The sequence below is a fragment of the Centrocercus urophasianus genome, unplaced genomic scaffold, assembly GCF_019232065.1.
Source record: "Centrocercus urophasianus isolate 14NV4802_14NV808 unplaced genomic scaffold, USGS_Curo_1.0 seq_44, whole genome shotgun sequence".
Lineage (NCBI taxonomy): Eukaryota > Metazoa > Chordata > Aves > Galliformes > Phasianidae > Centrocercus > Centrocercus urophasianus.
The window spans coordinates 2,099,105-2,115,525 of record NW_024885022.1 but is presented as its reverse complement, the minus strand read 5'-3'; the positions used below and the strand labels follow the sequence as shown (position 1 = coordinate 2,115,525).

Sequence of the window (16,421 nt, the reverse complement as noted above, 5' to 3'; positions counted from 1 at the left end):
CCTTGTTCTTCCTATCAACCTAAATTTGTTAGTGTTGAGTACTGTTTATTCCTGCAACATTTTTTTTCCCCTTTCTTGGTTGCCTGTGCTGTATGGCTGCTCATACTGGATAGCCATGTCTGCTACTGTGAACAAATGTAACTGCGCAGATGTGGTACTTCTACAAGCAAGAAAGTGACATTGATTCTCATAGTAAGGTGCACGTTCCTGTTCTCTGCCAGAGAGACCTGCACTTGTGAAGTAGGCAATTGAAAAAGAGACTTGATGCGGGAAAGCCTATCTGACTTTGGATGTTTCCTGATGCATTTCTAAATTCCAGCAGGCTCATCTTTACAAATGCTGTGCTATGCGTAATTTGAATATTTATTTTACCACTGTAGTTAAACATTTTTTAAAAATCTGGGATAAAACTGATATCTCTAATCATTCTTTGCAGCCTTCCTTTGTGGCAGGATTGCCATGAGCTGTGGAGTAAAAAACGCAGAAGACAGAAGCAAATGGGCATGACTGATGATGCAACAGCAGCTAAAGTCCCTAGGAAGGATCTGTCTCTAGGCATGGATGAGAGCAGAACCAACACCCCACAAGGCATGCAAACTTCTTCCCAACTCAAAACTCAGGGCAACTCTAGTGTAGCACTTGGTCAGTAATATTTTCGGTTCTTAAATTTACTTTCTACTTGGATTGCACCTCTAGAAATTTTAGGTGTTGTTTTCAGAGTACTGACTGGATTCTTGAGTCTCCTGGATTCTTGAAGGAGGGAACGGTATTGTAAGTTAAATCTTTGTGACAAAAGATTTGCCTTTATTTTTGGGAATTCCTTTTTATTCTTTCTTTTTTTAATCTAGCCAGAGCAACTATCTTGCTCTGTATTTTTGAGGAGGTTTTATCCCTTGTAGGAGATAAAAATCTTCTGTAATCCCACTAGTCAGTTTGTACTCTTAAGTTCATCACGGACTTCACAGGTTGAAGATACTGATGAACTGACAAAAGGCAGACTTTAAAACAGCCATCACTTCAAATAGGAGAGATTACCTCAGCGTGTCACTTTGGCCTTCGTGTTTCCAAGCTGTTTGGGCTAACCCAACTTTAAAAAAGAAACTAAACAAACAAACAAAAAAACCAACCACCCAAATATCTTATTAAAAAGTAGTAACTACCTCTGCAGCTTGCACAGCCGTTAATTCAGAAACTTAACTGAAATGTCTTGCTTGTGTGCTTACGTAGTGAAGAATAATGTGAGTAGTAAAGTAATGGTCTCCTTGTGTGGAAACCAGCTGAGATGATCAGCACTGAGTAGATACCTGGTAAGTTTAATTTAGGCCATTTTTAATTGTGCCAAGTGACCTTAAATCCTATGACACTTACACAGGTGTTGATCTGAAGAAAAACAATAAATGGATTCACTGAGCATGGTAGTTCTTGAATATTAGCCATCTTGAATCAACTCTTCATTTAACAGTGGAGCAGAGCTCCAAATGTAGTACACAAAGATAAATGTTAAACATGTACACATTGTTATTTTCATCATGTTTTTACTGCAGTTTATTGCTTCTTGTTCCTATTCATCCTGTTTCTTACTAAGAGCTGATAAGCTGGCTGTGAGCTTCTGCCACTCTACCACTCACTCTGGGCAGTGTTGGCAGTATTTCCAAAGATGCCTTTCTGCAGCCCTCGCAGTGTTTTCCCCACAAATGCAAACTGAGGCTTAAAGCCCAGAGGACAGTAGCAGTTTTCCTTGTGCTTCTGTAGCAGTTAGCCTGTTGGCCACCTGCTGTAATCAGTCATTAAAATGAAACATTAAAAAAAGAAAAAGAAAAAGAAAAAAAACTATTAAAAAGGAAAAAAAAAAAAAGAGAAGGAAATCTTTCAAAGCTGAGATACTGCTTACACATAATCAGGGAGAAAAATACATGTAGGTGTAAAAGAAGAAGACAAAAAGAGCTTAGACAGTTCAGCATATAGGTGTTTTCTGTATTAAGTGAAGCTCTTCTTGAAATCCTAATAAACCTTAGTTAAAATCACCCATAAGGCATGCTAAAGGATCAGGTGTATAAATGGAAAATGCATGCTTTAAGCAAAACTGTTGCTTTTTTTTGTGTCTGTGTGTGTGTGCCAAAAAGAGGTTAAAAATAGATAAATTGCTGATGTTCTGCTTCATGAATGAGAACCCTGGTTATTACATCTTATAATTTAACAGGAGCTGTGTACAGCTCATTCATTTTGTTCTGGTAGAAACTGATAGGTTTCCCAGAGTGCTGTCTGTGCTTGGAATAGACTTGAAACTAGTCAAAGAGTGTGTAACAGGTAGGTTAGTTACCCTTGGGGGCACTTTCTGCTGAATTTGCACCTTGACAAGCTGAGAGAAGCTTGAATGTAATTTGTTATCTTCCTGAGCATACCATCCTCAGATGCCACAAAATACTGTGAAGCCTGACAGCTGGCTGAGATCCAGCAGTGCAAGGCATTAAACGTTAATGGTTTTTATCTATTGCTAAATAGAAGATGGTTTTATTTTTGTATTTGGACGTATAAAATCTTCAAAGTCCTTAGAACCTGGCAGAGTAGAATCCAGGTGCTTGCATCCTGGTGTACATCCACAAGTAGGTTGTGACTTTTGCAGCACTTTCCAGCTGCGCTCTTGGTAGTCTTGCAAGGCAACTACTTAATTTTTGTGTGACTGTTTTTCTCAGGTGTGGCTTTGAATGTGCCAGGAATGAGTGTCTTAGTGTATTAGCAGGAAGGCAGAATGTGTGCACGTTGAGCTGGGTTACAGAAATTCAGAGAAAGACACATCCATTTTAATTTTCACCTTTCTTTTCTAAATCATCTAGTTATGGGGCATGCTGCTGCACTTCCCCTTTCAGAAGAACTGACACAGTGACTGCTTGAAATTTAGAGAATAGTTCTGTATTCTGACTTCCTTACTTACCTTCCCCTTCATCACCACCCTCTTACTTATGTCAAATAAACACCATTTTGTTTTTGTTTTTTTAAAAAAGGGGGTACCTTACAAACCTGAGTCTTCCTGCTACTCAGTGATTGACTTGTCCTTCAAGCTCAGCATTTGCTTCCTTGTGCTGATACTGCTAGCTTCTGGGTCATCTACAGCCTGGTCAATTGAGCAGGTGTTAGAATCCAGATGCTGAATTAGAACAGGCCAGAATGTGACTGCAAATGCGTTTTGCAGATGGCCACTTTTTAACAGAGGGATGTGATATGTCAAAGATAGGAAATTTTGTGGGGATTGGAAATCTTACAGCTGCCTAAAGCAGGTGGCCTTAAGCCCCAGCTTAGTTGTATTGTGGAAAATTGAGCTCCAGCTTGATGTATCTCATCTGTCCAAGTGCATGTGCGTGCCCCTTGGAAGTCACTTTCTTTATATTGGATCTTATATTCCATTTCCTATAGATACTCCCCCAAAGGCAGTTTCTCTGTAAAAGCATTCCGTTTCTGTGTTGTCCAAAACCACGCTTTGCCAGTTGTGACAGCCTTGTTAGATTAGTCTTAATTTTGAGTTTCTGAAATATGAAAATTCTGTATAATTCTTAAAAACACCTTTTTTGTCTTCAGCAAAAACAAGCACTGGACAGCAGTTAAACCAGAATGAAGTGGCAATCCTGCTAAACCTCCTACAGTCTAAAACAAGTGTTAGTTTGGCACAGTTTGCCCAAGTGTTGAATATTAAGGTAAACCCAGAGACTCAGCAGCAACTAAATAAAATAAATCTTCCTGCTGGAATTTTGTCAGCAGGTGAAAAACAGTCAGAACAGCAGCCGCCGCCGCCTCCACCGCCACCGCCGGAACAGGAGTCCCTAAAACAGCCGACCGTCACGCAGCCTCCTGTGCCACCTGCTCAGCTGAGTCAGCCCAAAGTGGAAACTGACGCTGCCCAGGCAGCTGTACAGAGTGCATTTGCTGTTCTGCTGTCTCAGTTAATAAAGGCTCAGCAAACAAAACAAAAAGATTTGGTGTTGGAGGAGAAGGAAAACGGATCAGGAAATGAAATGTCGTTACAACTCAGGCAGCCTCCAGAGCCCACCACGCCTGCATCTCTCAGCCGGGACGACATGGAATCTCCAGCGCCCGGTTACCCACATCTGATCAAGTCATTATATACTCCTGCAGGTACTGAAGGCTTTCATTGCTAAGCAACAGGTATCTTGAGCTGTGGAGGCAGCTAGTTTGGGGGTAAAGGGTTAACCTCTTAACATTACCAGTCTATGTGAGTACAGGAGAGGTTATTACGTCGATTTGGTCGCTTCCTTTGTTTGCATTGTGACTGTTCAAGTACTAGCTGCTGGGTTTGTGGCTTTTTTGTTGTAGGTTGGTTGGTTTGGGGATTTTTGGTGAGGCCTGGCTGGACTTTGTGTCTTACTGTAGTAGGTGCCATACCGACAGATTTAAAAAATGGTCCTTCTGACAGGTGTGCAGCACCTGCACTTTTTCTGATGAAACTGATTGCACTGATTGTTTTTTATGGCAGCTTGAGTTTTTCTCAGCGGTGCTGGTGTTGGAGAGGACTGGCTCATCTATTGAATTCAAAGCTCAAATTTACCACTTTTGACTGTGTGTTTAGTTAAAGCCTATTTTGAGGTGAAGGTTGTGGTTTTTGTTTGTTTGCTTGCTTGCTTTTTTTTTTTTTAATGCTGAGTAGAGCACTATTATCAATTTCTTAGTGCAGTTTCTGTAGCTGGTTGCCCATAACTTGTCAGTAACACACATGGCTGGATGTTTCCATTGGCTTATAGTGGCTACTTTCTTAGTTGTCTTAATGTTTAGAGCTCTGTGTTTGGTCATCTTGAACTGCTATTTCAGCTATAGTGGTTTATTGAGGTGTGCAGTGTGCAGCTGTTGAAAGAAACATTCTGAAGTGGCTTAGGAGCGGGTTTTGTGCAGCGGGGTGTTAAGGTTGTTTTTATTTTGCTTTTAACCTTTGCAGTTCTCTGAATCTTCTTTCCATGAAGACCTTTTCTGATATGTGCCATTTGCAGATGTTTCTGGTCACTCTTTGAACTTTCAGGTGTTTATCTGTTGCTTCAGGATTTTTTTTTGTTAAAGGAATGTGCACCACTTTTCTTAAACTTTGCTTGCTTGGTAATCTTACTATGAGGAGAACCTCGTATCACTTTCTTAAAGCAACCATGCTGTTGCCTACTCCAAAATGACCAGGAGTAAAACTTAACTGAGAAGTTAAAGAGAACTGAGGCAGTGAACCTCTCTGATGTTCTAGGAAAGAGCCCTTTCTGTTCCGGTATTGTTACTGCATATTTTCACTCCAAAGCTTTTATTTCTCATCTCATAGGTCAAGAGGACCTGGCTAGGCAGGCCGAGATGAGGCTCCTGAACCGAACGCCGGAACAGGAACGCCCTCGGATCCTGCCTCCAGACCAGCGTCCCCCGGAGCCCCCAGAGCCCCCTCCTCTCACTGACGAAGACCTTGATTATCGGACAGAGAACCAGCATTTGCCTATAACTAACTCTTCAGGAACAGATCCTCACGCAGGAGTGAAAGCGGCGCTTCTGCAGCTGCTCGCTCAGCATCAAGCTCAGGCAACGACAGAGGAGCCCGTACAGACGAGCGTGGATTACCAGGCTAGAGACTCCTATGTAGCAGGCCCAGACTACAAGGACAACTTTGCATCGTCTGCCTTCTCCTCTGCTCACTATGGCGGCAGCGATGGCATAGGAAGCGGGTCATCGGGAGCGCTGGAGCGAAGGAGCTTCCTCGGGAACGCGGATATTCAGCCTTTGGATAACTACAGTACTGCTTCATCTCACTCACAGGGAGGTGCCCCTGCCCCGTCTGCCTTTTCAGAGTCCTTTCCCAGCTCAGTAACTGGCTATGGAGACATTTACCTCAACGCTGGCCCCATGCTCTTCAGCGGAGATAAAGACCATAGGTTTGAATACAGCCACGGCCCAATCTCAGTCCTGGGGAACAGCAGGGACGCTTCTGTGGGGCCGGAGAGTACTCATGCCTTGCCTGCTAAGATGCACAACTATAGCTATGGAAGTAACTTACAGGAGAACCCCGGGGGCATCAGCCACGTGCACGGACAGACCTGGACATCCCCTGCACAAGGACCTGGCTACTCCCAAGGCTACAGGGGGCACATTAGCACGTCTGCGGTGAGAGGGCGAGGCAGAGGATTACCATTTTGAGTATCTGTTTTTCCTCAGGCACATCGTTTTTATCTGGAAAAACTTTGGTTTTTTTTGTTTTCTAGCTGCAGTTTAAAGCAGCAATTCAACAGACTTGAATAATATTAATTCAACAGCTTTATTTTTATGTGGAAAAGGGTCTTGCATACAGTAGGAAAAATTAAAAATGCTTAAAACTCATGCTGTCTGAAAAAGAGATGAATTGATTGTACATGTTCACAAACTAGTTCTGAATTTTTTTTTTTTTTTTTTTGTATTTTGGCAGTTTTAAGTGGATGCTAAATTTAGGGACATCAGCTTTTTATGGCACTCTTTCAGATCTTCTGAACTATGCACATTTGTGCTTTTTTTGTAAGTTTGGACCAACTTTTATGTAAAAAAAAAAAAAAAAGAATTTTACAACAATCAAAGCAGGGCACTGATTTATTTGGTATTTTTCTTTTTACAGAACTACCTTTAGTCAAAGGTCACTGTCAGTCATTGCACTGCTTTCAGTGTTATTGTGAAAGGCGTACTTTGTGCTCATTTCAGATAATAAAACACAACCTTTCTCTTGATGCAAAATTTTATAAATATTTGGTCGATGTTAATTTTTTCTTTCCAAAAAAAGAAAAGAAAAAAAAAGAATGGATGTTCTGGTAAAATGTTCTCTCCATCTCCCGGGCTTGTTTATATATAAACTGTTTTACTTGAATGGTAAGTGCCTTAACACGTAAGCTTAAGGTCTGCAAAAGTTGGAAGTACTCTATAAATCAATGCTACAGTAATACTGAAACCTAGATAGTTAATAAGAAAACCAGATAATAATAGGAAACTCAAATAGGTCATGACTTTGTGTTGTTTACTTCATGTGGACCAGTTATTTAGACATCTAATCCTATCTTGATCATCATCATTTCCAAATTGAACTTCGTAAGAAACTGCAAAAGTGAGAAGAGTGAAGAGAGCAGTTTTTCCTCAGCTCCTCTTTGGAGTTGTAGTAATTGATTTCCTTCCTCTGCCAAATAAACTATGCTTCTTATGTCCTTTCCAAGTGGTGAAAAAAATTCTCCTCTTACATGTCAACAGCAGTAATTACTGTGTGTGAAAAGCTGATGCTATCTCCTTATTATGACAGCTGCTGCATTATGGGAAGTAAACAAAGGACAAAGGACCAGTATTTAAAGCAGACATTTTACACTAGTTCTAATTCTGTAAACTCTTGATTGTGCCAACTAATCGTCCTTGTATCTGCTATCCACCCAGTATTCTAGAGTCGGAATCTCTCTGAACAACAGATAAAACAACTGTAGTTAAAACTCTTAATGAACCAAGAGCCACTCCTCAGTAACCATAACATGGAGCATGTTTTTTTTCCTGTGGTGACAAGCGGTCCCTCTCCTGCAGAGAGGAGGTATGGTTATATTTTGCATGTACGTAAAAGAATGTTTTTAAAGCCCATATTGGAAACAATTTCCCAACTGATTCTCCAGTTGACAAATCGGTACCTTATGTAACTGAGTGTTGAATTATTACTTTTTAAAAAGTAAAATTTCTACTTACACTATTTCAAATGTAGTCTTGTCAGTGACTTTTTGGACTTTCAGGATAGAAGCCAAAGTTGTCGATGTTTTGTTTTAATTTCAAAACCTCTTGTTCTTGTTGATGGCCAAGTGCCACGTTGCAGGGCATGGAGAAGGTCACTGTGCTGACTGTGTGGATTGAGGATCTGGCAGGTGGGAGATGGAGGTGTCCCTGTAAGTCTGGCAGCTGCCTTCGCCAGGCACAGAAGGGAGTCCTGCCCTCTGAAAGCAAAATCAGCCCAGGCAGTCAGGAACAAACGCTCGCGGCCGCGTGCTTTAGGAAAGTCACAGCTCGCCGGAGTGCGAGGCAGGTTGGGTTCCTTGAGTGAGGACCTCAGTAACATTTTTCTGCTGGTTGAATTTTAAAGGCTGAAATCATTATTCTCATTTAGGTACGGACAGCATCAGCTGAGGCTTATTTGTTTACTAATCGATAGAAAAAAAACAACCCCAAGAGGTTCAGACAGTTGTTTGTTGGTTTGTTTTTTGAGTTAAGCAAGACTTTTACAGCTCTTAGGCCATCGTTCTCACTAAAAACGTGCAGCCTCGTGTTATTCTACTGCACTTCCAATGTAAATTGGAAAGAAAAAAAAAAGCAGGCAAGTTCAAATGGAAGGTAGGTTTCAAGGAGGACTAAGTGGTTTGACTTTCAGTACTGCAAGTGAAGGCAGGCGGAGCAGCACCACTGCTGGCTGGCATTGCTCTGCTGCCGCACTGTTGTGCTGAGATGGATTTTGGTCTTCAGATGTAAAAGCGAAGCCAATGCAAGTAGCTGTGGCTGTGATGGATACAAAGGAGATGGAGTAGACAGCCGGCTTCCGTGTGGATCTAAACCAAAACTTGCACACTGTTGCAGATGCGTGTTTCCCAAATTCAGTGTAAGGATTAGCAGCCTGTGACCGAAGACTGTTAGCTTGGGACAGCGGTGCTGGTGTAGCACAGGGGGACAGTCAGCATGGGATGATGGCTGAGCAAGGAAGCTGCTGCCTTCTCTGCAGCCCGGGGATCTGCCTGGCTCCCCCTGGTCTGGGCCTTGTCTAGGAATTATCCAGGCCTGAGGGCTGCCCACCTTGGGTTGTGCTGGCCCCACGTGTGATTTATCAACGTTTCTTTTCTGTACCATATTAAGAGGTGCTCACATCAGTTGAGAATTTGACCCTTCTGAACAAACTTCACTTAGCAGAGCGAGTCAGTGCTAGTGCAACATTTGGCCTCGCGTGGCCGTTGCGTTTCTGCTGCAGTCGCAGGCATTCTGAAAGCCGTGTGATTTTCTGCGGAGCCATGGCTTTGGTTACTTCCCACCTTCCTTTGGGTTTACTTTTTCTGTGCTGCAATTCCAAAGTGTGCTACAGAGACCTGGACACCACATCAAAAAGTAAGTGTTGTGTGTTTGTGTTTCTAAAACATAGCAAAGTACTGTAACCATGGACCATGGAATAGCAAGCGTTGTTATTTATACTGAGCAGTCATTAGCCATACCAAGAGGAGAAACGTGAGCACGACCGGACTGCTGGATGTGACTTAAGGCACTTAGAGTATTAGAACACTTACAATCAGCCAAAGGAAAAGGAATTGACTTGTGTCGTGGATTGCTAGCTGTGACCTGAAACGGAGCGGTGTTTGGGAAGGGGTGTAAAAATACATGTCTTTAAATGTTAATATAATTCCCTGGGGGGGTGGGCGGAAATTAAATGGCAAATTTCTGTATTTTCTTATGTTTCCACAAAACGAGTCTGTGTTGAATTTTCTTCTTGCTGCGGCAGTGTGACAGCAGAGCTGCCGAGTGCTGCAGTGTTGAGCTCTGCGGGGTTTGGAGCTCTGCCCTTCTGCTGGTCCCTGCTGCAGGCAGGTTCTGGTGTGGCGCAGTTGCACTGGGATCTGTTTGGTCTCTGACAGTGGGAACACAGCTCTCGTCCGCGCACAGATTGGATCTCAGACCATGAATTCTGTTTCCAAGAGAGGAAATCTCATGTATTCCTTGCATTTCTCTTAGTTAATGAAACACACAAGCATTTTACATTTCTCCAGTCTGTTGTTACAGCGTTTGTACAGGAGGAAATTTGGCTGTTTCCCTTCTTGATGGTTGTGGGATGTTCTTCATACATGAGTGTTAAGAAGATAAAGGATCACAGGAAAGTGATATGAATTCTGTATTTAAAAAATGAAATGACCTTGGGTTAAAGTCGAACTAACTTTTGCTTATCAGGGTGAAGAATACTTTATTGCAGGAGTTATTTCAAGACAACGTAATTTAAAATAATCAAACTGTTATGCTTCAGCTTGCTTATCCTTCGTTATTTTAAGCCATTTGTATATAAATGTATCGTGTGGCTTGTAAATAAAATACATGAAAACTTGAAGTCTCTCATTGTTTTTCCTCTTTGGTTATCGAAGGGAATTTTAAGAGAGCTTTGGATTAATTACTTTCTCAAGATCCATGGGAACGTGATTTTTCAGTACGTGAAAATGTTGTTAGTTCTTCAAACAAATATTTCCTTCTCCACTGCCTTTTGGAGGAGAACTGCAGGTGCTCAGTGCTGGAGCTGGGCTCCTGGGCAGCGCATGGTTTGGCAATGGTGCTGCAGGCACGGCTGCATGCTGGGGTGCAATTCAAAGGGTGAGTGGGAGGCTGCTGCAGCTGCAACAATCTCCTACCTGAGTGTTTTTAGGGCATTCTCTGCTGGCCAAGCAGAAACACGGTTGCAGTTCTCCCCCTCTCCAGCTCCATAAAGAGGCTGGTGAGCATGCTGAAGAGTGGGATTCAGAAACAAAGGGTCAGGTATTTCCAGGATCTGGTGATGCAGTGTTGCTCCGGGGGCAGCAAGGCAAATAGAGCGTGGCCCCAGCGGTTGTGCTATGAGTGCCTTAGGCCTCGCTGCTTTGTTTTCGTGCTGTGTCAGTTAATATAGTGAAAAAGATGCCTTTTCCCACACATGCTGTGTTTTCATCCAAAGCCGAGTCACTTGCTGTACCTTCCGCATCGTTAGCCGCAGGCTGAGCAGGAGGCTGCTGCCTTTACACCAGCAGCTTGTTGATAAACACCCCGTGCAGAGGGTGAAGGGGAAGTCACAGGTCAGTGCTGGTCATGCTGACGTTGGGCTGACAGAATGTCTAGCAGCGGCCAAAAGGATCTTCCTTTCTGATAGTAAATATATTGGCAGCAGCTCTAACAAAAGCCTGGGCTGTTCTTCAGGCAGGCAGCTCGTTCCACGTTATGCAAGTGGTGACCTGCACACAGCAGATCAGATGGGTGCTGTGCAAAGGGCAACGGGAGTCATCCCAGCTGGATCTGTGTGAGTCAACGTTCTAAAAGCTGCAGCAAGTGAGAGAGGAGGGGCAGAAATGGCTGCAGTGCCACAGCCTGCATCAAGGACCGTATGTGCAAAGTCAGTGGCAAAGAACAGGAGAAAAAGTATTCCACCTTGCAGCCCGTGCTATTAAATGAGATGAATCAAGATTCGATGCTCCTATTTGTAAGGCATCCGGCAGAAGGGATTACATCCATGACATCCACCAGCTCCCCGTTGCATGGGGACGTCGGAGCTCCTGGCAGCCGCTGCAAACAAGCAGAGAAAGAATTTGGTCTGACAAACAAGAGCTGCTTCCTTTTCCCAGCTGACTGCAATTACCTCCACGTTGCTGAGGGCTCTCCTTTGAGCCCCCTGCATGTTGTGTCTGCTTAGTTCAGCCTCTTTTTTATTACCTGTGGAGGGAGCTTGCCATCAGTGTAATTCAACTTGGAAAGAAATTTGAGTTCTACTGCAATGTTTCACTTTCTTCAGGTGTAACAGCACTTGCTAATAGGCCATCCTCCAATCAGTTCTCACAGCTCAGTTTCAATTCTGCAGAAACAATTCCTCCGGGGGCACTTGGGAGGTGCTGCTGCTGTGGAGAATCCTCGTGATATGAATGGGTCTCTCACACGGCCTCTTTCAAAGAGGATGTGCAAAAACTTCTTCAACACCAGGAAATACGGTGTGGAAGAGACATAGAAGGGCTGCTGTTGCTTTTCTTTGTTTTTCTCCAGCTTTATTATCCTTTGTGGAGGTTTGGGGTGTCAGCTTCCCCATAAGAATTCCCTTGCTGTCCCCCACCATGCATGCTGGGCTTCCCAGCTCCCTGCACTTGCAGCCCTGCCAGGGTGGGCACAATGCAATGCATGGAAGCTCTCCCTCATCCTATCCCTCACAGCTGAATTTAATGGCTTGTGCTGAAGTTTGTAATGGTTGCTGGCTTTCTCCTCTCCATAGAGTGGTGGCAGGGAGATGCTCCTTACACTGACAAGTTTTGTTTCTAGAGATAGGAATAGCTTGTCCTCTGGGCTTCTCCTCTAAATTAAGAATAATAAGGCCTAAGCCAAAAAAAACCCCCTTCCTGTCAATAAATTACTATAAGTCAAGCCATCAGAATGGTCCAGCCCCGTGGCAAAGTTTCCTGCTGCATTGCATCTCTTCTCCAAAGTCTTTCTCTTCTGTTCTCCCAGGTAATCCAGTAGCTGTGTTGGTGCTCTAGAAATAATGACAGGCATATTTTTTCCCCCTTGTTCCTGTTTCAAATTGTTTCATGCAGCAGATTATGGAGAAGAAAGTGTATGAAGGGATCTTAGAGCTGCATGGCAAACTCTTGCCTTGGAGCTGTATTCCTTCTGGGAGGAAGGAGTGGAGCCAGGAGGAGGAGGTGCTGTGCAGGGCAACGTCTGCCAGAGCAAAGCAGGGAACGTGCTTAATGCTGGAACCTCAGAGCATCTTGCAGTGAAATGCAAGGGAAGAGCATTCATCCACACGTTCAAGGCCAAAAGTTCCCTGAAAATACCAAGACCATCTTCTCTATTCTTTTTTTTTTTACAGCGACCCACTTTAGTCTCTACAAGACGAAACACATCCAACAAGAATCTCTCTCGTATACCTTTTTTCTCCCCTGCTTGCCAGCCAGTCTGAGCCTTGACTTACTGTAGAAATGCTCCTCCTAGGGAGCAGAGGCAAATCTGGTATTTCTGGGTGAGAAAATCACTAAATGAGAAACTGGTACAAACTGAGCGCGGCGGTTCCCCCACCCGTAGGGGCTCCTGTCAGAGGTGGAGGGCTGCCTCTCAGCAGCACAGCATGACCCTTCCCACGTGTCCTTGGGCTGGTGGCAGCTACAGGAGTTACTTGTTTGGGAATCTGGGCTACGGGACTTGTCTGAGGTCACACAAAGCGTCCACAGCCAATAAAGAGTGGATTTGGGTTGTCCCGTGGTTCTACCTGGGTTACAACACTTTGCACAAGGATGAGCAGAGGGATGTTCCAGTTTGTGAAACTCCAACGCCTTTCTCTGCACTTAGGTGAGATAACACGGAGGTCCTCTTCCTTGGGGAGGCAGAGGAAGCTCTGAATTTTTGGAGGAGGTTCTTGTCCGGTAACATTACTATTCCCATGCAATAATAATAGATAATAATGTAAAAAACAAATATTGTTGTGTAACAACTGAAAATCCAGTATTGCTGACGTCGCCATATATCATCTTCTATTTTTCCTGCTGGAGAAAAAGATAATTTTCTCGTCTCCCCCAGTGTTTGCTGTTCCTTGGTTGCCCCTGTGCCGATGGAGGTGGGCTGCTTGCAGGGCCAGCGCTGCAGGGAGGTGGGGCTGCCGCCTCTGCTGCCCTGCACCGCTGCTCAGCCTGTTCATACCTTGTGAAGTCTCCATAAAGCAAGCTGTTACAGCGAGCTGCAGTGTGCTGTGGGACTGTGCACACCTCCCTGCCATCCGTCGTGCTACTGAAGAACAGCAGTTGTAAAAACGTGTTTATTTACTGGTGACAATTGTTCATCATTGGGGGAAAAGTCAGGCTAAGGAGTACAGCAGACATGGGAAGTGAACAGAAAGCTATTAATGATGGATAGGAGAAGGGGGTGGCAAATACTAATTAAAAACTTATCCGCAGATGGTTTGGTGGCTCCGCACCAGGAAGGTATCACTGTAAGCCTGGCAGGCTTTGTTAGGAGCTGTGAATGCTTTTCTTCACACATTGCTTCTTGTTACAGCCTGCAGATCCTGCTCTGACTTCCCCACGAGCACATACAGTTACACAGCACAGTGAAAGAAGCAGTGCACGGAGCAGTAGGAATTTTTATTTGCACACATACTTGCAATTACAACCTTGCCTTTTGGGCACAATGGCAAAAGAAATCCCACTGAATTTTGCAGACCTGCTCTGTCATAAACACAACTCTGTTTCAGCTTATGCTGTAAGACAAACCAGAGGTGGCTTTCTCTTTCAGCTGATCTCATGGCAGACTCTTCATTCTTTTCCTTCTTTTGTTGTAGATCACAAACATCGCCCCCTTGCAGCCTCTCAACTTTCACACAATTCATTTCAATATGGATTCTTGTATAATATGGAATTTATAGGAAAAGAATTCTAAAGTCATACGGTGTCACAGTGTGCAGTCAGTAGGCTGTAAGTAAATCAAGTATTCTTTTCGATTATTTTTTTTCTTAAAGCAACATTTATTTAAAAACATTTGCTGTTCTTTCTGAAACAATGTGAATGAAAAAGAAATGTTTGAGAAAATGTCAGCATTTCAAAGAAGGCTTAATTTTCACCAAAAGATTTTGGTGAAACTGGCATGACTGCGTGGAATGCGTGTTTCTTTTGGGTTTGTCTTGGAAGAGGAGCAACCAGCACCCAAGCGTTGGTGGTTTAGGTGTGATCATCTGTTATTTCTACAGAATTGAAAAGAAAAATGCAGTATGAGAGGGACTGGTTACACTGACAAGCTAAAACATTTTCAGACATCCTTACGACAGCAGAAGAGGCTGCAGGTGATGGTGAAGGTCAGCTGAGTGTGCAGAACAACACGGAGTTGAGGTCGTCACCAACACTGACCCAACCCGAGGGAGGCTGTTTCCAGGTGTATTTTGAGTGAGAACAAAACCCAGAACTGCTGCTGCTCTTTGCAAAGGGGATAAATGAGCAACCTGTACCAGTGTAACGAGGCAAACCCAGCACGGAGGATGTAGAAGCGTGCGCTTTGCTGTTCAGCAACCATTTAATGGGAGAATTATGCTCGAGTTCCAGTGGAGCCACTGCTTGCATGACACTGCTGGAGGATTCCAGAGGGCAGGAGAGAAACCATCAACAGCAGCTATTCCTCTGGACACCAGCAGCATCTTATTTACAAGCAGTTAGACCCAGGAAACTGGATTTTTGTGAAGAGCAAGGTTCAAACCACGCTGGAAAAGCTGACAGTTGCTGCTGCTCTGCACAGCAGTTGTAAAACCATTTGTAAGTGGGAAAGAAAAAGTTGCAGGTTGACATTAACTGTTCTCAAATCAGTCAGAAAAAGAAAACCAAGGTTGTGTTATGTACCCAGTGTTTTGTGAAAGGCCCACATCATACAATATATGTTGATAGAACATTGAATTCAGTATTTCAGGAGCTCAAGCACTACTAATGATGCATTACTGTTTTTAAACTTGATTTTTTTTTTAATTTTATTTTTGGTAGCTTTTAGAAAGTAAGATACATTAAAAAAAAATAACTATTACACTGATAGTTCTATGCTCTAGAAAGAGATCATGGCACTAAGTTTCCTGTGGAAACAAACACCCCACCAACCAACAAAGCAAAACACCAACAAACTTGAAGACTTGAAACCTCAACCTATGGACTGTTTTCTGTACAACACAGCACAGAAAGCTTACAACACTACGCTGTGTTTAGGAGCTGTCACTGTTTTGCAGTCTGAGTCCTAAATCAGAATAGCAGAAGAACGTTTGTCTCCAGGAGATGAGGAAGCAGGAGCTTGGCTGGATTATGCAGCTATCAGCTGCACCTGAGGCACTGGTCATAAAAATAATTAGAAAAGACTAACTAAATTAATGGCTAGCAGAGCTAAAAACTGCTTTACCAGTGATAATTGCTTGACAATCTCCCTCTGGAAAGAGCTACACTTCTGATCATGGCATAAATCTTTTCCATTTGCAGTGAAATTCAACAACACAAGTATCCCTCTCAGGCTCTTTGGAGACTGTGACCTCCATTTCTACAGCACTGTGCACTAAAATGTAGACTGCTGTATTGGTGTGAAATTGTTCCTGCTGTCATTGCAGATTTTACATTAGATAGAAGACAAAATCCAGTGATCTATACAAATACATGGATCATCTGTGAAATCACTGGAGATTCTCAACCATTCCAAGCCTTTCAGTCCAACAGCCTAAGAAGATTTCTTTCCTATTGTTAAAAACAGTGTTTTTGCATCTACTTGCATTCTTTGCAGCAAACCTGAAAACAGGAAAATGAAAGTAGCATTGCAGACTTAAATCAGAATCTGGAACATTTTGATGACTAGTGATAGCACAGGTGCTCAGAGCATCATTTCCAGTTGGGATGAGTTGGAAAGCACAGCTCCCTCCCTACTGGTACATCTTGTCCTGGGATGTGTGCATTTGAAGCCTGCTCTGGAAGTTTTTCTTGGTTAACAAGACTAGGGAATGGAAGGAGGGGGGAATAAAACACTGGATCCTCTTCACTCATTAGGCAGTGCTCATGCTTAGCAAGAGGTGTCTTCGTTACAATTTGATTCCAATGCTTCTGTGTTGGTTAACTTCACACTAAAAGTAACATTGCCAAGACAAATTTCTATATGGAGGACTAGAAGGGTTCAAAGCTGCTTCTAGAACTGTGCCCCACTTCTCTGCCTGCACT

General features: G+C 43.4%; 1 protein-coding gene across 1 annotated transcript in view; it reads left to right on the top strand.

The window, feature by feature from the left end:
• Nucleotides 1–10,087, top strand: part of CDK13 (cyclin dependent kinase 13) — a 53,846-nt gene extending 43,759 nt beyond the window's left edge. Inside the window, exons 12-14 of the mRNA XM_042834208.1 lie at nt 437–642; nt 3,574–4,128; nt 5,306–10,087. Of these exons, the coding sequence (XP_042690142.1) occupies nt 437–642; nt 3,574–4,128; nt 5,306–6,165 (1,621 nt within the window). The 3' untranslated portion in view covers nt 6,166–10,087. The remainder of the gene's footprint in view (nt 1–436; nt 643–3,573; nt 4,129–5,305) is intronic.
• Nucleotides 10,088–16,421: the final 6,334 nt, after the last annotated feature.